Source organism: Leptodactylus fuscus, chromosome 1, assembly GCF_031893055.1.
Source record: "Leptodactylus fuscus isolate aLepFus1 chromosome 1, aLepFus1.hap2, whole genome shotgun sequence".
Lineage (NCBI taxonomy): Eukaryota > Metazoa > Chordata > Amphibia > Anura > Leptodactylidae > Leptodactylus > Leptodactylus fuscus.
The window spans coordinates 24,520,908-24,544,007 of record NC_134265.1 but is presented as its reverse complement, the minus strand read 5'-3'; the positions used below and the strand labels follow the sequence as shown (position 1 = coordinate 24,544,007).

Sequence of the window (23,100 nt, the reverse complement as noted above, 5' to 3'; positions counted from 1 at the left end):
TACCTTCACCCCTCATTTTGAATCACTCGCACGTTCATGTCACCTCCACCTCAAAAACATCTCCAGAATACACCCTTTCCTCACCAGAGATGCACTAAAGACACTTATTGTCTCTCTGATTCATTCTCGCCTTGACTACTGTAACTCCTTACTAATCGGTCTTCCCCTCACTAAACTCTCCCCTCTACAATCTATTCTGAATGCAGTGGCCAGGCTCATCTATCAGGCTAGACGCTACAGCGATGCCTCTGGTCTGTGCCAGTCACTACATTGGCTGCCTATTCATTATAGAATACAATATAAAGTTATCACCCTCATCCACAAGGCTCTCCATAATGCCGCACCTCCATACATTTCCTCCCTCATCTCTGTCTACCGCCCAACCCGTGCTCTCCGCTCACTCAATGACCTAACACTTACATCCTCTATTATCAGAACCTCCCACGCTCGTATACAAGACTTCTCCCGAGCTGCACCACTTCTCTGGAATGCTCTACCCCGGACAATAAGATTAACTCCCAATTTCTACAGTTTCAAACGCAAACTAAAGACGCATCTTTTCAGACAAGCCTATCACAATTTCTAATGTAAACCCTTCCGTACTATAATTAGAATCCCCCAAATGTAACCCTCCTCTGTCCCCGCTCCCAAACTTCCCCACATGATATGAGGCCTTAATAAGTTTGTGTAATGACAGTAACCTCTATTACAGAATTATCTGACCCCTGTATAAGCAATGCCGCCTCTGCTACCTCTTGTGTCACCCCCTCTACCTCATAGATTGTAAGCTCTTGCGAGCAGGGCCCTCAGTCCCATTGTGTGAAATGACTTTCTTTGTAATGTATCTTTCTGTCTGTATTTGAACCCTACAAATTGTACAGCGCTGCGGAATATGTTGGCACTATAGAAATAAAATGTATTATTATTATTACTGAGACCTGGACTCTGAGGGGGCCCCAGAGATTCCTCTGCTACAAAAAAATATGCCACTATTCTAAATGACACAAGGTAGGTAAGGGCCCCATTACCCCATATTATTACACATTTTACAGTGGAGCCCAGGGGCTTCCAGTTACGCCTCTAGGTTTTGGTTTTTATTAGTTTTGAGAGTTTAGGGTGCCTTTAAACATAACAGTGCCAGAGTATAAGAAGTGGAGGCCCAGGAGAGGTGCAGAAACATAATAATACTCGCCTTTCTTGGCTCCCTCAGGGTATCTGGGGCTTCCTTTGGGTTCTCTTTGGACATCTGCCATCTTCCTGGGTGATGTCTGGTTTGCTGCGGGGCCGCTGAGGCTCAACTTGTACTAATGTGTCATAAAGTAAGTGCACCCCATGTGACCGCTGGGGCCCAAACACAAGCAGCACAATTCCCTGGAGGCCTGTGTCGTCTTGGCCCCATTACAGATTTTGCATTGGGGCGCAGGACTTCTAAGTTACCCCTGATGATGCATAAATGTCGGTTTTGATGTTCAGCGCATGGACAGTTATGAGTTAAATTGTAGGTTTCATTGCAAGTTGGAATATAACTAGTGATGTTTTGCTCAACTATAAATACACCTCATGAATAATGAATTACTGTACAAGGACAAACGTGGTAATAAGTGACACAATTTGCCTATATGTGAAAATGATGGTATAAAAACACTTGAAAGAAGATCCAACAAAATGGCGCCTGACATCCGTACAGGCGATGGATTTTCCACATCCGGCGTCCAAGCGGAAGTGGAGTGCGATAGAGTTGACGCGCTAGAGCGGCTTGACATGAGTCAGGGCTGTGTCGTCAGTGGGGCGTGTCTATCGCCGCGCACGCGCACTGAGCAAGTGGAAGCCGATCTGATGCAACCGGCTGACAGTGTGTGAGACATGGAGGATATCACTGGAGGCACAACACAGCTCCGGATAGGTGAGGAGACCCCGGGCCACACAGACATGGCTGACTAGATTCATTCTGATTGATAGTCGTGAGTGGCCAGATTGATTGATTGATTGCTGTCATTAGATGAGGGGGTAACCCTTTTATCGCCATGTGCTGGCCTTAGGTACATGTGAGTGGTCACTGGCGCCCTGTGTAGGCTCAGGAGAAAATAGTCTTCTGACCCCTTACACCTATGGCCCAGTTAAAGGGGTCCTGTCATGGTGATGGCTCTTAAAGGGGCATCATCATCATGACCCCTTCCTTTGTATACGCAGTGCCCCATGACTGTATAGCGCACTGTGGATGACCTAGAGCGGATAAGATTGTAACAAAGCCTCAGCTGTGAGAAGTATTACAGTATGAATGATTCTGTTCACTGACAGCAAGTAGAGGGCGTGAAATTAGGAGGCGCTGACCCCCCCCCCCCCATGTCCTAACACTGCCCCTTTATCTTGTTGCTTGGTCAGCACTGTCACCCTGCACTTGCTGTCAATGAACTCCAGGGACAGATTTGGTAATTAAAGGGACAGTGCACCTAAAATGTGTCCTGTCTGATGGAGGGTGACGTCTATTGTTCCCTGTTATCAGATAACCGCATCTCCAATATCAATAATCCAAAAAACTAAATAGGGATTACAACAAGTCCCTACAAACGATATACCATAGAAAATGCACCAATCCCGAGGAGGATTCACCGATTATAGTTAATAAGAGGTTTCCAGGATAAAAATTATTTTTTAAATCTGGCTGGAGAAAGTGGGAAGATGCTCCGGTGTCCTCACAGCTCGGGCTGGTCCTTCTGCTCCAATGTCATCTTTGGCCAGAGGTCCTCGCCAGTTGTGACGTTCCGTATACCTTTCCTTTGGCCTCAGTGGCCCAGTGTGGCGGGGACTTGTGACCGCACTGGGAAGTATTGGAGTATCGGGGACAGGGGAGTGTGGTTTTGTTTTCTTTTGTTTGTTTGACAGAAAATAACAAGGAGGTCTTACCCAAAAAGATGTCACTGGAAGAAGACGATCTTGGGAGAGCCCTGTAGTATCAATGGAGGAAGGTGGTAGACCAAGGGTCAAGTAAAAATCTCTCCCTAAGGCAGTAGTAAGGAACGTGCGGCTCTCCAGCTGTGACAAAACTACAACTCCCAGCATGCATACTTATTCTGCTGTTCTTGGAACTCCTATGGAAGTGAGTGGAGCATGATGGGAGTTGTAGTTTCACAGCAGCTGGAGAGCCAAAGGTTCCCTACCCCTGTCCTAAGGGAAAGGAGCCTGCAATAAACTAGGGGGAATGAAGAGCTGGGGACTCACCTCCTGCTGCTACCATGGTGTATAGGGCACAGGCAGACGTACAAGCCACGGGAGAACAGACTGTGCCAGCACTGTGACCAGGGGGCCCTAGAAGACCAGACCCACTTCCTGCTACACTGCACCAAATACTCAGCTGTAAGGGCCGTCTACTACCAAAGACTCTCTGCCCACATCCCAGACTTCATATCTGCAGACGAGAAGAGGAAACTACATCCTACTGGGAGAAGAAGAGGCCACTGTGGAGATCGCTGCCCAATACGTGTCCAGCTGTCACCAAACAAGAGGAAGATGAGACTCCACGGACTGTTATACCCCAAATCACCCCCCCCCACACTTTACTAGCTTTGGCAATACCAACTATCTATTTGGACGTGCCAATAAAGCTTGTTTGATTCTTGATACTCTTCTTCCAAGCATGCACAAGACACGCGCATGCGGAATAGAGCAGTGCCAATATATTTATGTATTGTAAAGCAGTGTATTCCTATATACCATGGTGGTGGCTATAAGTAGCAGCAGGAGGTGAGTCCCAGTGTGTACATTTTGGTGGGGACAGGTTCTAGTCGGGGTCATTGGTGCTGAGATAGGGATTGAGGATCTTGTTAGCCTTTGTGAATAATAAGGATATCTAGGAGAGATCTTTACCTTCCCCCGTGCTTCTATCTGTCTTTGGGCTCAAGTTTTACAAATGCATACCCTCACAAATCCCCTTGGCCTACCACCTTGCACCTGTTTATGGTCTAAGCTGATGATGGTTGTTCTCCTGTTTCTACTAGCGGTATATTATATATTATGTATTCATTTTTATTGGTGGTTACTCCTTGGAATTTGTGTATCTGAGATCTCACCAGTGCTGAGAAGCTTCAGAATACGTAGGGAGCGGTGCGTTGTGTATTGTAGGACTGGAACGTCACCACTACCGCTATGAATGTTACACTGCAGTATTATGTAGCACATGAAGTTTAAGGAGGAGCTTTCACCAATTTGGGCACAGGCGGTTCTATATACTGCTGGAAAGCCGACAGTGCGCCGAATTCAGTATATAGAACTGCCTGTGCCCAATCCATCAGAAAGTAGAAGATGTTTTATGTGCTGATAGATCCTGGGCAACGCTTGTTTGTGAACATCGGTAGTGTGACTAGGGCCTTACTGCAGCAATTGTGGATGGTACAAATCCCATTCATGACAATTAAAGGGACGGTCTGGTCAGTAATGGTCCCATTCATTTGAATAAGACTGATGGATAATACTTGATGCCATTGGTGGTTTCCGCATCCCATGTTATTGTCTCTCTATGCCCTGTATCTGGGTGTATATTCCCTGTACTTTGGGTTATTGGCACTTTAAGGACCCGTAGTTGAGTTTTGTTATATACTCTCTCTCATATAGGTGTATCTACATATATAGGCTGTATATTAGCTAACCTCCTAGTCCTATGTAGCCGCCCCACCTACAGACATATGTACCAGTGACGGCTCTGCAGATCTGCTTCTCCGCCTCTGGGGCTATGGGCCGTCTGCCATATTGTAGTAAGTGATTAAAGGTGTATTGTAACCCTCGCCATAATGTGTCCTGGATCCACTGTGCAATGTGCATGTTCTGGATACGAGTCCTAGACGAAGGCCGCTGAGTGAATCCTTGGATGGGACTGAGGTGATCGGGTTTAGGTCCCTAAACCCCAGTGGCATAAGCACATGCTGCTGATTTAGAGGTAACAGATCCCCCGTAAAGAGATTCTCTCTTGAATATAACCCTGTCTGTATACCTGTGGGCTTTTAGATATCATGGGGGGACCCCAGAATGGAGAGCTGCGGGGACTTCTGCGTCCTCAGGTTATCCGTGTACTACAGTCATCTGAATGGCCGCCAAGTCATTCTACATTCCCCTGCTTCGACTCTTGCAGGTTATATGTCTGACTACAAAAGGCTTCCCCTGCCAAAATCTGCTGTTTGCCGAGAGCTCGGCGCTTGGCATTGATCTGAATACTACTGCAATGTCAAAGGGGCGGGCTAGGATGAGAGGACCCCTTTATTATGGGATTAATGGGATAAATAGCTACTTGATTATTGGGTGTTATATACGCACTATTAAAGCAATAGGGAAAAAAGCAGCCCATTCATTTCTATGGGGAGCGCACGTATGCCGGCTCCCATAGAAAGCAATGGGATCTGTTTTAACACCGCTGATTTGGAACGTGTTACATGTTCAGAATCAGCGAGCATATACTCCGTGTGAAGGGTCCCTTATACTCCAGAGCTGCGCTCACTATTCTGCTGGTACAGTCACTGTGTACATACATTACATTACTTATCCTGTACTGATCCTGAGTTATATCCTGTATTATACTCCAGAGCTGCGCTCACTATTCTGCTGGTGCAGTCACTGTGTACATACATTACTTATCCTGTACTGATCCTGAGTTACATCCTGTATTATACTCCAGAGCTGCGCTCACTATTCTGCTGGTACAGTCACTGTGTACATACATTACATTACTTATCCTGTATTATACTCCAGAGCTGCGCTCACTATTCTGCTGGTGCAGTCACTGTGTACATACATTACTTATCCTGTACTGATCCTGAATTACATCCTGTATTATACTCCAGAGCTGCACTCACTATTCTGCTGGTGCAGTCACTGTGTACATACATTACAATACTTATCCTGTATTATACTCCAGAGCTGCGCTCAATATTCTGCTGGTACAGTCACTGTGTACATACATTACATTACTTATCCTGTACTGATCCTGAGTTATATCCTGTATTATACTCCAGAGCTGCGCTCACTATTCTGCTGGTGCAGTCACTGTGTATATACATTACATTACTTATCCTGTACTGATCCTGAGTTACATCCTGTATTATATTCCAGAGCTGCGCTCACTATTCTGCTGGTGCAGTCACTGCGTACATACATTACATTACTTATCCTGTACAGATCCTGAGTTACATCCTGTATTATACTCCAGAGCTGCACTCACTATTCTGCTGGTACAGTCACTGTGTACATACATTACATTACTTATCCTGTACTGATCCTGAGTTATATCCTGTATTATGCCCCAGAGCTGCGCTCACTATTCTGCTGGTACAGTCACTGTGTATATACATTACATTACTTATCCTGTACTGATCCTGAGTTACATCCTGTATTATACTCCAGAGCTGCACTCACTATTCTGCTGGTACAGTCACTGTGTACATACATTACATTACTTATCCTGTACTGATCCTGAGTTACATCCTGTATTATACTCCAGAGCTGCGCTCACTATTCTTCTGGTACAGTCACTGTGTACATACATTACATTACTTATACTGTACTGATCCTGAGTTACATCCTGTATTATACTCCAGAGCTGCGCTCACTATTCTGCTGGTACAGTCACTGTGTACATACATTACATTACTTATCCTGTACTGATCCTGAGTTACATCCTGTATTATACTCCAGAGCTGCGCTCACTATTCTGCTGGTATAGTCACTGTGTACATACATTACATTACTTATCCTGTACTGATCCTGAGTTACATCCTGTATTATACTCCAGAGCTGCGCTCACTATTCTGCTGGTACAGTCACTGTGTACATACATTACATTACTTATCCTGTACTGATCCTGAGTTACATCCTGTATTATACTCCAGAGCTGCGCTCACTATTCTGCTGGTACAGTCACTGTGTACATACATTACATTACTTATCCTGTACTGATCCTGAGTTACATCCTGTATTATACTCCAGAGCTGCGCTCACTATTCTGCTGGTATAGTCACTGTGTACATACATTACATTACTTATCCTGTACTGATCCTGAGTTACATCCTGTATTATACTCCAGAGCTGCGCTCACTATTCTGCTGGTACAGTCACTGTGTACATACATTACATTACTTATCCTGTACTGATCCTGAGTTACATCCTGTATTATACTCCAGAGCTGCGCTCACTATTCTTCTGGTGCAGTCACTGTGTACATACATTACATTACTTATCCTGTACTGATCCTGAGTTACATCCTGTATTATACTCCAGAGCTGCGCTCACTATTCTGCTGGTACAGTCACTGTGTACATACATTACATTACTTATCCTGTACTGATCCTGAGTTACATCCTGTATTATACTCCAGAGCTGCGCTCACTATTCTGCTGGTACAGTCACTGTGTACATACATTATATTACTTATCCTGTATTATACTCCAGAGCTGCACTCACTATTCTGCTGGTACAGTCACTGTGCACATACATTACATTACTTATCCTGTACTGATCCTGAGTTACATCCTGTATTATACTCCAGAGCTGCGCTCACTATTCTGCTGGTACAGTCACTGTGTACATACATTACATTACTTATCCTGTACTGATCCTGAGTTACATCCTGTATTATACTCCAGAGCTGCGCTCACTATTCTGCTGGTGGATCCCACAGTCTGCAGGTAGAATCTCCTGAGTGACTAGTGTAGATGTCTTGTAGTCAGATGACTATCCTTAGCCCAGTGACTATGATGGTCTACTCTGTATCAGCTTTGCACATCTTGCGTGTCCAGGGCAGTTCTAGAATACGGATCACAGCTACACAACGACAATCCCCGCCTCAGAGGTGACAACTTATTATCTCTATGACCTTTTGGAGGTCATTGGACATTTCTCCATCTTTTTATCTATTTCAATAATTCGAGGTGTTGGTTTCCTCCTACAGAAGAGATGTACGTTTCTGACAAAGAAGGAGATGATGCCACTGGAGATGGGACCAAGGAAAAACCCTTTAAGACCGTCCTTAAGGTAATATTTGCAAGTTGTTTTTTTTCTTATTATTCTTCAATATTAGATGAGTGGGGGCTCTACACCTGGGACCCCCGCAGACCTCCGGTACTGAGGCTGCTCACCTTCCATACAAACTGTAGCAGCAATGTCCCCAAGACTTTAATGGGGCAGCACTGCAGTACCTACATTTGTCCCTACAGGTGGGACTAGACGCAGCACTATGTAGTCTGATCCTGCAGTCGTGTGTCGCCTCCTCTGACCCAGACTCTCTTCTTCTTCTTCTTCCAGGCTATGCTGACAGTAGGGAAGGAGCCATTTCCCGTCTTCTACGTGGACTCCCAGAAGGAGAATGAGGTCAGACACCGTAGGATTGTTCATGTATATAATGTGGCGGGTAATGGAGGCAGATAGCGGAGCACGGAAGGTATAGGGAACCCAGAATTCAATGAGGACATGTCACGAAATGGATAAGGTGACTAGCAACTAGACAGTTTGGCATGTTGGACTGTAGCCGACAACTTCCGGACCCGTCTGTCCTGACAATTGGCTACTCAGTGGCATTAGAAGTTTCACTTAGGATATTGGGGCCTGTATAAGTTCTGTCAGGGCCCACAAGGCCGACCAGGGGCCTACACAGGACAGAGTGGTCCATGGCTACTGTGTGAGCACTTTTAGCACATGCTGTGGTTCTTGCTGCAAATTCTGTCCAGTTTTTATGTCATTGACTCTTTTGTGTAGCGCATACATATTCTGCAGCGTTGTACAGAGATTGCCATTACTTACTTCACAAACAAGATATCTTTGGAGTGTGCAAAGACACCCACACAGGGGGAACGGGCAGACTACATGTCGATGTTGCCCTTCAACTCAAAGCCAGGACCCCAATGACGGTTTAGTCCATGGTCTCCTGCATATTCCCACCCTGGGCACCCACAGTAACGGATAGTTGCAGCCCAGCCCTCTGTTCTAAGACGATGGTGCTAACCACTGAGCCACCCTGCTGCCCCGTATATTTCACCTGTCGCTAAATAGGAAACCAGAAGTGTCCATGATTCTTAACCTTATAGAAAAGTAAACCAGCTCTTCCATCCAACCTAATGTGACCCTTGTCATCTGTGCAGAGATGGGACGTGATCTCCAAGACGCAGCTGAAGAACGTGAAGAAGCTCTGGAACCGGGAACAGATGAAGAATGATGCCAAGTTAAAGAAAGAGGTTAGTGAGAGTCTTATGCTGAGATACCTGCCGGCGTATCCGTACTGTGAGACTCTGATGACTATGGTGTAGCACAGGGGTAGGGAACGGACGGCTCTCCAGCTGTTGCAAAACTACAACTCCCAGCATGCACACTTGCTCTGCCCTTCTTGGAACTCCCATTGAAGTGAATGGAGCATGCTGGGAGTTGTAGTTTCACAGCAGCTGGAGAGCCGAAGGTTCCCTATCCCTGGTGTAGCATATGTATAGTTTTCTCCCTGCACAGTGGCGCCCTGCTCTGGCCACCTACTGCACATACCCCCATTCACTACATATATACAATTGCACAGTATACAATGAAGGAGTCCCTTAGTTTTATAGTTCGTGCGTTCTTATGCAGTGCAAAGTGAAAGGCGTAGCCACCATATACTAAAAGGTCAGTGCTTAGGTATATATTGAATGTTTGGGCCCCTCAAGGCAAACGCCGTGCGCACAAGATCTAGTGAGTGTAATGGTAAAATCGGGTGTGGGGGGTTCTCCAGGACTAATATACCGAGTATACTGAGCAGGAAGTGACATCATGTCCATTTGTCATATGGCCATACTGCAGCTCAGTCTCATTCAAATGAATGGGGCTAAGTTGTTGTATCACCTAATGGATGTGATGTCACTGCCTGAGAATAAGATCCAGCTCAGGATATTAGTCCTTGAGAAGCCCTTTAAAGGAATTCTATCATTAAAATCACATTTTTTCTTGATCACACGTAGGAATAGCCATAAAAAAGGCTATTCTTCTCCTACCTTTAGATGTCTTCTCCGCGCCGCCGTTTGGTAGAATTACCGGTTTTCGCCGGTATGCAAATGAGTTCTCTTGCAGCACTGGGGGTGTCCCCAATGCTGCGAGAGAAATGTCCAGCGACGCCTCCATCTTCTTCAAGAACGACCTCTCCTTGTGTCTTCTTCCGGCGCTGGCGGTCAAACTTCTAGACCTCGGGAATGCCCACAGGCCGGAAGAAAATGGACCGTTACACAATAAGTAAGTGGCCATTTTCTTGTGGCTTGTGGGCATGCGCAGTCGGCTCTGCCCGAGGCCTACAAGTTTGGCCGCCTGCGCCGGAAGAAGACGCGCAGAGAGGCCGTTCCTGAAGAAGATGGAGGTGTCGCTGGATATTTCTCTTGCAGCATTGGGGAAGCCCCCAGTGCTGCGAGAGAACTCATTTGCATAACGAAGGAAAACCTGGATTTCTACCGAACGGCAGCGCGGAGAAGACATCTAAAAGTAGGAGAAGAATAGCCTTTCTTAAGGCTATTCCTACGTGTGATCGAGAAAAAATGTGATTTTAATGGTAGAATCCCTTTAAAGGTTTCCTTACCATGATAGAAAAAATACCTGATTTGAGAAATAGCGCCACACCTGTCCATGGGTGGTATCTGCTATGGCTGCTCTGCTTTACTGATGTTATTGGAGCTGAGCTGCAGTACCAGACACAACCCATTGACAAGTGTGGTGCTGTTTCTGGTACATAGCAGACATGGTAATGTTATACTGATACAACCCCTTTAAGGTGCCCATACGCCTTCAATAGCTTTTAACAGGATGCAGACGGCCACCATTTTGTATATAGAGGAGGTCACTCAGATGCTGACTACTGCTTGTCATCTATGGTGGCGTGCTCAAGATAATGGCCCAGATTTATAAAGACCGGCGTTCCTCATGCCACGTCCACGTTTGCTGATCATTTTCTCCCCTTTCCTTCCAGGCTGAGGATAACCTGAGACGTGAAAAGAATTTGGAAGAAGCCAAAAAAATCGTCATAGAGAACGACCCCAACCTCCCCGAACCAATCACTGTAAGGGTCCGGATAACATTGTCCTCTCTTTCTGTGTCTCCATCTTTCCGATCTAGTCGCATGAACCCTGAGCTGCACTTTGGTGTAGGTCAGTGCTATATAAGCAACACGAATAGGTGAAATAAGTGCCCCCGCTGTCTCCAAGGAGTCCTGAGACCAGGTATTAAGGTGATTTCTTATAAGTCATACCTCAGCTGCTGTAGAACATCTTTACGAAGCTTAAAGGAGATTGGTGTACAGGATTGGTTTATCTATAGGAATCCGCAGCAGCTGGGATGTGAGGTTCTGCAGCAGCTGCGGCATGGTACTCTTTTTAAAGCAAGTGGAAGCAATCCCTGCTCCGTAAAAGTGATCTGTGACCGGATGTCTGCAGGAAGAGATAAGTGGTGTCTGTAACACTGCTCGTCTCTGTATCATCACCAAGAATCTCACTTGCAACCATTTCAGTAGATCAGCTCAAGTTATGTCGACCCGAATTCTGAATCTATTGTACTCTGTCTTCTATAGGCAAAAATCCGTGATCTGGAGGCGCATCGTGGGCAGAGAGTGAAAGTTTTCGGCTGGGTCCATCGGCTGCGCAGACAAGGTATTGGCAATGTGTTATTGGGTGTCAGTGAGCTTATATCCAGTATTGGGAATCGGAGATTTAGGGAGCCTTCTCTCGGAGTTACGCTGCGCTCATTCTGAACGTAAAACACGTTCAGAATTAGCATGTAAAAAGCAGCTCCCATTGACTTGAATGGGAGCCGGCATACGTGCGCTCCCCATTGAAATCAATGGGAGGCCTTTTTGGTACTTTTCCCATATCGGGCCAGCATCGCAGTTCAGCATCAGCAGCGGATCACAGGATGCCAGAGAGGGGCTCCCAGACCCTGCCCTCACTCGCGGTGTGGAGAGGATGGTGGAGCCCGGCCTGGTGTGAGCGTTGTGTGCCACCGTGACAGATGCTGTGTGCGTGTCACTGCAGCCGCAGCATCAGGGGGTGACGTCTGGCTTCACCATGTCCTCCCGGCACTGGGTCGAGCAACTCGGCCGCTGACAAGCTTGTGCTCACCAACAGTCACCGCAATTCCCAAGTCAACCCACGTCCCGACCCCGTCACCATCTGGGCCCAGACCCTGCCCTTATTCGCGGTGTGCAGAGGATGGTGACTGGGTCGGAACGTGGGTTGACTTGGAGATTGTCGGTGAGCACAAGCTTGTGAAGCCGACGTCACCCCCTGACACTGCGGCACACCGCTCACACCTGGCCGGGCTCCACCATCCTCTCCACACTGCGAGTGAGGGCCGGGTCTGGGCGCCCCTCTCTGGCATCCTTTGATCCGCTGCTCCTTTATACACAGCTCCAGTGCCAGCCAGCATGAGGCTAGCAGTCAGCAGTTCAGCATGTCCCGATGCTGATGCTGTACTGCGATGCTGACCCGATAAGGGGAAAGTACCAAAAAGGCCTCCCATTGATTTCAATGGGGAGCGCACGTATGCCGGCTCCCATTCAGGTCAATGGGAGCTGCTTTTTACGCACTCATTCTGAACGTGTTTTTACGTTCAGAATGAGCGCAGCATAACTCCGTGTGAAAGCTCCCTTAGAGTCCGGGGGCCTAATCTTTTAGCTGCAGCGGAGGACCCAGAATACCCGCACATTAGACAGACAGGGATTTCTCTGTATTATATGTATATTTCTCTGTATTGAACGGATGTCTTGTGCGTTTCAGGAAAAACCTTAATGTTCATAGTTCTAAGAGACGGGACTGGATTCCTTCAATGTGTCCTCAGTGATAAACTGGTGAGTGTCCTGCTGAATGATATCTGATCGCTCTGCTGATCCTGAGAGTGAAGGGGCACAGCGTTGGGGTAGCCTCGCTTCCTCTTGTATATTTTCACAGCCCACTCAGCTATTGTTTGGAGCTGTGCTGCGTTCTCCTCCACCGTTGGGTGGCCACGAGCGCTACCGTACAGCGAAAGTTATAAGATCCTTTCATTCTCATTGGAGATACCCAAAGATCATACATTGATAGTGTATCCTTACTAGGGGTCCAGCTGCTGTGAAACTACAACTCCCAGCATGCTCCATTCACTTCCATGGGTGTTCCAAGAAGGGCAGAGCAGGTATGTATGCTGGGAGTTGTAGTTTTACAACAAATGGGAGTGCTGAAGGTTGTCTACCCCTGTGCTAGACCATTTAAACGGAGGCTATCATTGGATATCCTTTTTTTCTTGATCACACGTAGGAATAGTCTTAAGCAAGGCTATTCTTCTCCTACCTTTAGAGGTCTTCTCCGCGCCGCCGTTCAGTAGAAATCCCGGTTTTCTTCGGTATGCAAATGAGTTCTCTCGCAGCACTGGGGGCGTCCCCAATACTGCGTGAGAAATCTCCAGCGACGCCTCCATCTTTTGGAACGGCATCTCCCTGTGTCTTCTTTCGTCCTGGGTTTCAGTCTTCTAGGCTTGCACAGTCGGCTGTGCTCGAGAAAATGGCCGCTTGCACAGTAAGCTGGTGTAAGCGGCCATTTTTATGCTTATGAATGAGATTTGTAAGTCTCATCTGGAATGCATTTTTTTTTTTTTTTTTTTTTTTTTTAATGTATGGGTTCACGCACTTGGACAGGGCTGTATACATGCCATCGCCACCGCTCCTCAGGGCATAGCACTGATGCTGCAGGAAAATGCCTTTTGCAACGCAATTCTCAGTGTTGCTTGCCATATATATATTTTTGCACAAAATGCTTCAGGCCTGATTGACATTTGTGTTAGTATTCTGTCTGGGGGAGTCCACATGGGGACCCCCTGAACAGAATATCGAACGCATTGACAAGAGGTGAGCACTGAAAGCACACGGACGCCATAGACTACAATGGGGTATTTTTCTCTGCGGATGGCGCATGGAAAACACACGGATCCCATTATAGTCTATGGGGTCCGTGTGCTTTCAGTGCTCACCCCATCTCAATGCGTTTGGTATTCCGTTCAGGGGGTCCCCATGCGGACTCCTCGGATGGAATACCGAATGCAGATGTGAACCAGGTCTTACCAGGTTTAAGAGGGTTTTTGGGAATGTGATATTGATGACCTATCACCAGGTCACCAGTATCAGATCAGTGGGGTTCAATACCAGGGACCCCCACCAGATAAGTGTGATTCATGTGAATGCTGCATCCTCTTACTTGCTTGCCATACACAGCGCTGTACTTTGCCTATGGTCTGTGCTTGGTATTGCAGTTCAGTTCCTTTCATTTGAATGGGACTGAGCTGCAAACAGGCCATATGAATGATCATGACATTACTGGCCTGGAAAGCAGAAGTGGCCCTTACCTGAGTGCTGATCTGTGGGGTCTCTGCCGGTATCGGACACCCACAAATCAGATAGTGTTGACCTACCTTAAGGGTAGGTCATCAATTTTTAACTCCCAGAGAACCCCTTTAAGTGTTGAATACCATAGTGATAGACAATATTATATTGTATTCTTCTCTTTTAACAGTGCCAATGTTACAATGGGCTGGTCCTCTCTACAGAAAGCACGGTGGCCGTATATGGGACCCTGAACCTTGTACCAGAAGGAAAACAGGTAAAGATTTACTAGTTGTATTATATAGGATATGAGGTACCATGAAGTATCAGGCGGTTGCTTCTGTGCTAAGGTCCTAAAGCTTTGGGTTATACGGCCCCGCTGAAGCCACAGCCTGGTATTAGATGGCGGCTGACACATGCTGAGGTATTGTATGATCCTTCCAGGCCCCTGGTGGACACGAACTCTCCTGTGACTACTGGGAACTTGTCGGCCTGGCCCCGGCTGGCGGTGCTGATAACTTGATCAATGAAGAGTCTGATGTGGATGTTCAGCTGAACAACCGGCACATGATGCTGCGAGGCGAGAACATGTCCAAGATCTTCAAGGTTCGCTCCACCGTCATCAACTGCTTCCGCAGCCACTTCTTTGACAGAGGTTACTATGAGGTAAGTGGGTGCAAATATGTAAGAAAACCAGACTTGGATGAGCCTGTCCTCTTATTAGGCTGCGCCTGCTGTTCACAAAGGGATAACACCCAGCTTTTCCGTATATACTCGAGTATAAGCTGACTTTTTCAGCACAGTTTTTATGCTGAAAAATCCTCCTTTGGCTTATATTCAAGTCAGGGTCTAACTCAGGGGCGTAACTATCGGGGTAGCGGCTGCCACAGGGCCCGGGGCATTAGGAGCCCGGCGACAGCTGCTACCGCTGTATTTTTTTTTTTAATTTTTTTTAAATAGGCCGTTACCGGCTAGAGTAATATTAGTGTGTGCAGAGGCCACTATGGGACATAATACTGTGTGCAGAGGCCACTATGGGACATAATACTGTGTGCAGGGGCCACTATGGGACATAATACTGTGTGCAGGGGCCACTATGGGACATAATACTGTGTGCAGGGGCCACTATGGGACATAATACTGTGTGCAGGGGCCACTATGGGGGATAATACTGTGTGCAGGGGCCACTATGGGGGATAATACTGTGTGCAGGGGCCACTATGGGACATAATACTGTGTGCATGGGGCCACTATGGGGCATAATACTGTGTGCAGGGGCCACTATGGGACATAATACTGTGTGCAGGGGCCACTATGGGACATAATACTGTGTGCAGGGACCACTATGGGGTATAATACTGTATGCAGGGACCACTATGGGACATAATACTGTGTACAGGGGCCACTGTGAGGGATAATACTGTGTACAGGGGCCACTATGGGGGATAATACTGTGTGCAGGGGCCACTATGGGGGATAATACTGTGTGCAGGGGCCACTATGGGACATAATACTGTGTGCAGGGGCCACTATGGGACATAATACTGTGTGCAGGGGCCACTATGGAGCATAATACTGTGTGTCGGGACACTGTGGCGCATAATACTGTGTGCAGGGGCCATTTTTTATTTTATCCTGATAGAAATGGATCCCAATATGCCCCCCCCTCCTCCGGCTTATACTCGAGTCAATAACTTTTCCAAGTATTTTGTGGTAAAATTAGAGGCCTTGGCTTATCTTCGGGTCGGCTTATACTCTAGTATATTGTGCTGAAAAGGAAACCTATAAGACACGAATAAATGTATACTCTCATTTTCCTGTTTCTCAGGTGACGCCCCCCACCTTGGTGCAGACACAAGTAGAAGGAGGCTCGACGCTCTTCAAGCTGGATTACTTTGGAGAAGAGGCGTTTTTGACCCAATCCTCTCAGCTGTATCTGGAGACCTGTATTCCGGCTCTGGGCGACACTTTCTGCATCGCTCAGTCCTATCGAGCTGAACAGTCCAGGACCCGGCGACACTTGGCTGAGTAAGGAAACTGTAGCGAGGACTTAGATGTGCATGTACTATCCTGTACCCATAGACTGGTAAATTTGATGTAGATCTCTGCAGTGAAGAAACTGCCGCTGATCTATAGAAGACTGGGTGTCAGAATAAGCGATATCAATATGGGTCTGATCTCTGGGATCCCCCCACCACTCACAGAATAGGTTTGTATATAGAGGTCACATGACTCCGTCTGTATTTCAGATATACTCACATAGAGGCTGAGTGTCCCTTCCTGACGTTTGATGATATGCTGAACCGCCTTGAGGACTTGGTGTGTGACGTGGTGGACAGAGTCCTGAAATCTCCTGTGGCACATCTGGTGATGGAGCTGCACCCGGTACGTCCTTCCCGCCTCTTATTTTACCTAATATAGGTTTCCTGCCCTTAAGAAAGCTGGGACACTTAGGATTTGGCCACAGAAAGTTGTCATCCTCTTTAGTGACCCAGTCTATACAGAGGTTTGGTATTGACCATAGACTGCGAGCTCAATCGGGAGTGACTACAGTCTGTGTACAGCGCTGCGGACTATGTTGGCCTCTTATACGCTCAATGTTTTTCCCCCTTTTTTCTCTGTAGGAGTTCAAACCACCCAAACGCCCCTTCAAGAGGATGAACTACTCCGAGGCCATTACCTGGTTAAAGGAACATGATGTGAAGAAGGATGATGGGACTTACTATGAGTTTGGGGAGGTGAGAGCTTGTTACATTGTGTCATTAAAGGGATTGTCCAGGATGAGAGATGCGCCCTGAAAATGCATCAGACTTGCTCATGGGTCGTGTCTGTCGCGGGAAAAATCTCAGCGTTTTACAGTAGATGGGATCCCATGCCCACTTTGCGGGAAAAAAATCGCAGCGTGGATTTTAGAAATTGCAGCATGTCCATTATATCTACGGAAACGCCGGCGTCTTTCCCGTAGATATCATTGTAACAGAAAGTCCGCGAAGGAAAACTCCGTGAACTCAATGTTCAAAGTGCTGCGGGAAGAACCGCAATACGTTCCCGCTGTGGTTGTTCCTGCGGCGCTTCCGGCCCATGGGGCCTCAGCCTGACGGAGTCTTCCATTGAGGATCGGGAATACCTTGCTCGTTGTTGAGGATTTGAACACCGTTTGCACCCCAGTTTTGAACAGCGTGCCCCACTCCGTTCCGCTCAAACGCAGTGCTCTGCTATTTCTGGTGGTAACCGTAAAATCAATATAGCGGCGCGTGGCTGTCTGTCCTGCAGAGCATCTCGGCACTTGTGAACAATGGGCGTCCTTTGGATAGGGGGGTAACTTGATCTGGCTGGAATACCGCTCTGAAATTTAGATTTAGTCAGAAAATCTGAACTTAGACTTCTACCCCTAGCCTGACATTTGTACGCAGCTTCATAGTGTTATAATTTTAGTCATTATGCTGCCGTACTGAATCCGCTGCAATTTGGTAGTTGAAGTTTTCACTTCTATCCACTAGGTGGAGACAGAGAGCAGCTCTGAATACTTGCACTATACTGTATATCTACAAGTACATTTTAATACTGCGGTGCGACCGTTCCATAATTTGCTGATTATATTATGCACATATTTTTTGATAATGTTATTTTATCATCAGTCTTTTTTTTTTTTTTCTCCACCAGGATATCCCAGAAGCCCCAGAGCGGCTTATGACAGACTCCATCAATGAGCCCATCTTGCTTTGTCGCTTCCCAGCGGAAATCAAGTCGTTCTACATGCAGCGCTGCGCCGAGGACAGACGTCTCACCGAGTCTGTAAGTATACACATAGGGGCTTCCTGTATCCTTCTCACTCCGAATAATTTACACCTATACACGTATATCCCATACATACCTGGGGGTGGAGATGGCATATAGTCAGACTTTGAGCAGGTTTATAATGCAGCCATTATAGGTGAGAGGTTTGGCCTATTAACCCCTTCCCAGGGCATATTGTATATACATTACCTATCACCATTACATGATGGGTATAATGCAAAGTTATAAGGGTTGTCCCATTATGGACACTTATCCCCTGTGTCCAGTGATCAGGAGGCCCCCAGTGGATAGGAGATAAGTGACCATAAGGGGGCGACCCCTTTAAGATTCCTGTTCCATTTTATGTATTTTCCTTCATTTTCTGCCCAATCTGACAGGTGGACGTGCTCATGCCTAATGTTGGTGAGATTGTAGGAGGCTCAATGCGTATCTGGGACAGTGAGGAACTGTTGGAAGGATACAAAAGAGAAGGGATTGACCCAACCCCCTACTACTGGTATACAGATCAGGTAAGATCAAGCTGGCTTATATCAAATCTTATTACAGGGTCACATGAATTAGCACCCCATACCCTTCTGATGGAATAGTGGGGCTCTACCCTGCGCTGTGATCAGATCCCTCTCACTTATTCTGGTGTGTATTAGGGGATTGTCTTTAACAGATCCTGAATATTCTCACTAGGACGAAGCAATGTGTAAGAGACAGTCTGTATGTGTAGCTTAGAGCGAGTCGGGAGGCCTCTGTGTCAGAGTGATGACCCTTATGCACTTTCTTCCGTCCTCGGCCGGATGGTCCCGAGCACTATTTAGTTGAGGACCTTCCGGCCAAAGGCAGAACAAACTGAGTGACATCATGTGATGCAGAATTTGGGGGCCCATTGTTTGTCTTATGATTAAAGCAGCCCTGGGTGGCCGGCCAAATCCAGCCCGAGGTCTTGTATTTCGTGACCTGTGACCTTGTGTTTGGCACCTGTGGTGTACCGTATTGAGCAGCAAGTCTTCATGGTGTGAACCTATTGGGTCTCCACTTCATGTAAGCAATGTCAGATAGTGTTCCTGGCGTATCCTCACACAGTGTTATACAGAAAAAACTGGAAGCTACTATGGCGGAGGCCATACGAAAATGTCACAGGACACAATACATGACATACAACATCCTCCGGAGCAGTCGTCTATGAAACCTCCGAGATGCCGAGCACAGGAGGCTGAGGGATCTTATTCAACATGTCCGAGACCGGCAAAAAGGGCAAAATGGTGCATCGTGTCACCGCCATTCAGAAGCTCGTTGTTTGGTTCACATTGCCTCGTCCAAGTGAGAATCCTTACAGAATATTCGGGGTCTCTTTCAAGTGACTCCTCCTGTATATGTGATAATGAGAAAAAAAAAATAAAAAAATATACACACACTAGCATTTCCTGCGACTTCATCCACAGAGCGCTCCCTCCCGTCAATAGCTGCCCCCCCCCACACCACCTTGCTGTGCAGTATATGCAGGTGTGGTCCGGCAGCCCCCAAGCCCCCTCGCGTGTGCGTGTGACCACCGTCCCGGGATCCCTCGTAGTACCTCACCCTTTGCCCCCTCTCGGCTTCCCCCCATTTACCCACCCCGACCCGGGACCTCCTGCTCCCCACTCCAAATGGTCGCCACTTTGGCCCCCCCCCCTGTTACCCAGTGCCCCCCATTCATGACACCCATCCCCCTCCCTGCAGCCGCTGCAGCATCACAGGCAGACTTGTCGTTGGCGACAGTGGGGCAAACAACCCCTCCACAGCAGTGGTTGAACCGTTGAGTTCCCTCGGCACAGCGGAGGGACTTCTCGCGCACCTACAGCACGACTGCTTGCTCTGGACGGTCTGCAGCTTGCAGCAGGAGGCATGTGCTACAGCGTGTACAGCGTCCTCAGCGCCGCCCACACAATGCCGCCGGCCTATCGGAAAGCGGCTGAAGTAGAGCGGATGACGTCCTCTCCATTAGCCTTCCGAAACGGCGTATTCTGGGCTTGTGCTGGCATTGTGTGGGCATTTAGCGGCTTAATATGTAGCCTATGTATCTTTCCAGGTTCCAAGGTATGCATGTTCCAAATTTGAGCCGAATCCCTGCAGCCGTTTTTGCGTGATTGAGGAACAAAAGTATTAGTAGGATGTACAGTATATATATATATATATATATATATATATATATATATATATATATAGTGTTCTAACCAGAATGTCTCTTCTTGCTTCACAGCGTAAATACGGCACATGTCCTCACGGGGGCTATGGTTTGGGTCTGGAGAGATTCCTCACTTGGATCCTCAATAGACACCACATCCGGGACGTATGTCTGTACCCACGATTTGTCCAGCGCTGTAAGCCTTAACCCACTGGAGACCACCATCCCCTGGTAGAGGGATTCCCCATCTCGTGTTGTGGAAAAGACCACCTACCTACCTGCTGCTGCTTTTATCAGGACATTTCCAGAATCATTGTGTTCGTCTCCCTTCATTCGAGCAATGCTGTGTTTAATATTTCATTTATCTGCAACTTTCCGGTGACCGATCATCTAAATCATCCAGTAAAGATGTACGTTCTGTGCACATACTACGGTTATTGGACCATCCTGCTTCTGTCTGCAGTAACGTACCACTAACATAAAGATGTAGCTGAACTGTGTTTGTCATTGGGTGACCTCATAGTGTATAGGCTCTGTTCACACTAGTTATAAATAGTCTCAATGCTTTTCTGGATCTGATGCTCTGCAGATAGAAGTGGCGCCTGACAGACCCCAGTGCTTGCATTGATATTTTTTGGAATCTCCATCCCAGATGTGCGTAGAACTGCAGGTGAACATACTACAGTTAAAGGGTTAAGCCACAAAAATATCTGTCCTCTATCCATAGGATAAAGTGCTGATCAGAGGGAGTCTGTAAACGGGGTGTGTATGTACCCCTTTCACGTCAGGGGGGTGCCGGAGATACCAGAGCGGTGCACTTCATCTATCTCTAGCGCTCCCATTGAAATGAAAGGGAGTGTATGGGCCTCCGAATCTGGCAGGGGTTCAGCTGCATTTGCAATGGAATACTAAAAAAATCCTGTTTTCAGGATCGGTGGTCTCAGTGGTCAGCAATTTACGCTCAATGCTATGCATAGGGGATAAATAATTTTGGTATAACCCCTTTAACACGATCACTCGAGTCAGTAATAGCATATTGTAATATATCCATGTCCGTGCTGATCGTAGTACATGAACTCATACGGTACTATTAATGCAGAGCCAGCAAAATGACCAATTCAACTCTGCTTCATAAGATAAGATAAGATAATCCTTTAATAGTCCCACAATGGGGAAATTTCAGTGATACAGTTTCATAGATGGTACAGTAGTATATAACAAGAGAGAAACACATAGAAGCTCATGGCAGATAGAGAAATCCTAGGAATCATAGCAACTAAAAAGAAAGAAACACAGACACACTGCAGGATCATTTAGTTCTCTGTGTGAAGTGATGTTAATAATACATCTGTTGTTCACTGACATATATATATATATATATATATATATATATATATATATATATATATCCACCGTACTTCTACAGCTCAACTCCATGACTGTAAAGTCTTAGGGCTACATGGAACAGACTCCGCGTAGGTTATCTGTCGCTGACGACAAGATGTTGGGGAGATTGATCAACAGCGAGGTCTTATCTAGAGTCCACTTTAGGCTCTTCCAGTGAATTTTGTGGTTACCTAAGAAAATGGGAAGTCTGGATGAAAAGAACCTTCCATATTGCTTGCCCGCCCATGTACTAATATGTAATTAACCTTTCACACCCACTTCCATTTTCTTAGGTAACTTAAAATTCTCAGGAAGAACCTAAAGCTGACCATAGATATGACACGACACTAGGTGTTGAATTGAATTTACATACTGATGTATTATCCGCAGGATAGGTCACCAGTATGTCTGACACCCAGCCCCTGCACAGATCAGCTTTTGTAGCAACCTAGTAGATGGGCAGTGCAGTGCTTATTTAATAGGAGCAGCACAGGATAGGTCATACATTTAAAATCAGTGGGGGTCTGACACCTAGGAGCCCTACGGATCAGCTCTTTGAATTGCCAGCGTCTCTTCTGTATTACAGGTCATGTGATGTCATGTTCGTTGGTCACATGGCCCTGTTGTAGCTCAGTCCCTTGTGAGTGAGTGGGATCAGGTGAAAAACCAAAGACAGCCACTATATAGTGTCCAACACTGCGCTTGGTAAGTAGTGACAAAGCCGCAGCACTTACCCAAATGCTCCAGCCTCTTCAAGCAGCTGATCTGTGAGGGTCCTGGGTGTGATTAAGCCTGGGAAAGCCCTTTACAGAAAGCACTACCCCATCTCTTACTGCCATATTAATAAGGGTAAATTTTAATAGAACAATCCCTTTAAAGTAAACCACGTACAGTATGTGTCTTCTGTCACCCCCTACTGGATATTTTAGATGGAACATTTTGATCTGCCACATCCATACAATCGCCCTATTAACTGTGAAAGTCCAAAGCAACCCGGAGCCGTCGGTAATGTCTGCACCTCACAATGTCTTGAAGCTGCCTGCAGCCTGTGAAGAAGGTGTGCGACTGGACCCAATCATTTTTTGTGTTTTGTACCCCCCATCCCTGTTCTGTTTTATTACTCGCATGTTCCCAACCCATAGCATTCAGTCACAAAATAAAAGTTTAGCTGGAGATGACCAGCGTGTCAGCGTGTGTTTCTAATCTGAGTATAGCACCTACAAGCACATAAGCACATACCCGGGGCCTGTACAGATCAGTTGCTAGTGTACAGTGAGAGTGACATTTCAGTAATAGGAGCTTTGCAGCAGCTGAGCCCTCTCCTTCCCTGGTGGGTGCCTGCACTGAGCTTGCCTGTTTTAACCCTATATATGCCTTTATTGGTTGCAACCAAGGACTCTAAACAGCAGCGGCACATGGGCCATAATATTAATGCCGC

At 46.8% G+C, this 23,100-nt stretch overlaps 1 protein-coding gene across 1 annotated transcript; it reads left to right on the top strand.

Moving 5' to 3' along the window:
* The first annotated feature begins 1,800 nt into the window (after positions 1-1,800).
* NARS1 (asparaginyl-tRNA synthetase 1) lies at positions 1,801-22,794 on the top strand. Its single transcript, XM_075268586.1, has 15 exons — positions 1,801-1,903; positions 7,931-8,013; positions 8,284-8,349; positions 9,117-9,209; positions 10,949-11,038; positions 11,546-11,624; positions 12,750-12,820; positions 14,514-14,600; positions 14,768-14,989; positions 16,152-16,351; positions 16,573-16,708; positions 16,948-17,061; positions 17,987-18,118; positions 18,499-18,630; positions 20,352-22,794. The coding sequence occupies exons 1-15, from the start codon at positions 1,864-1,866 to the stop codon at positions 20,481-20,483; spliced, it is 1,677 nt and encodes a 558-aa protein (XP_075124687.1). The 5' UTR covers positions 1,801-1,863; the 3' UTR covers positions 20,484-22,794.
* The last annotated feature ends 306 nt before the right edge of the window (positions 22,795-23,100 follow it).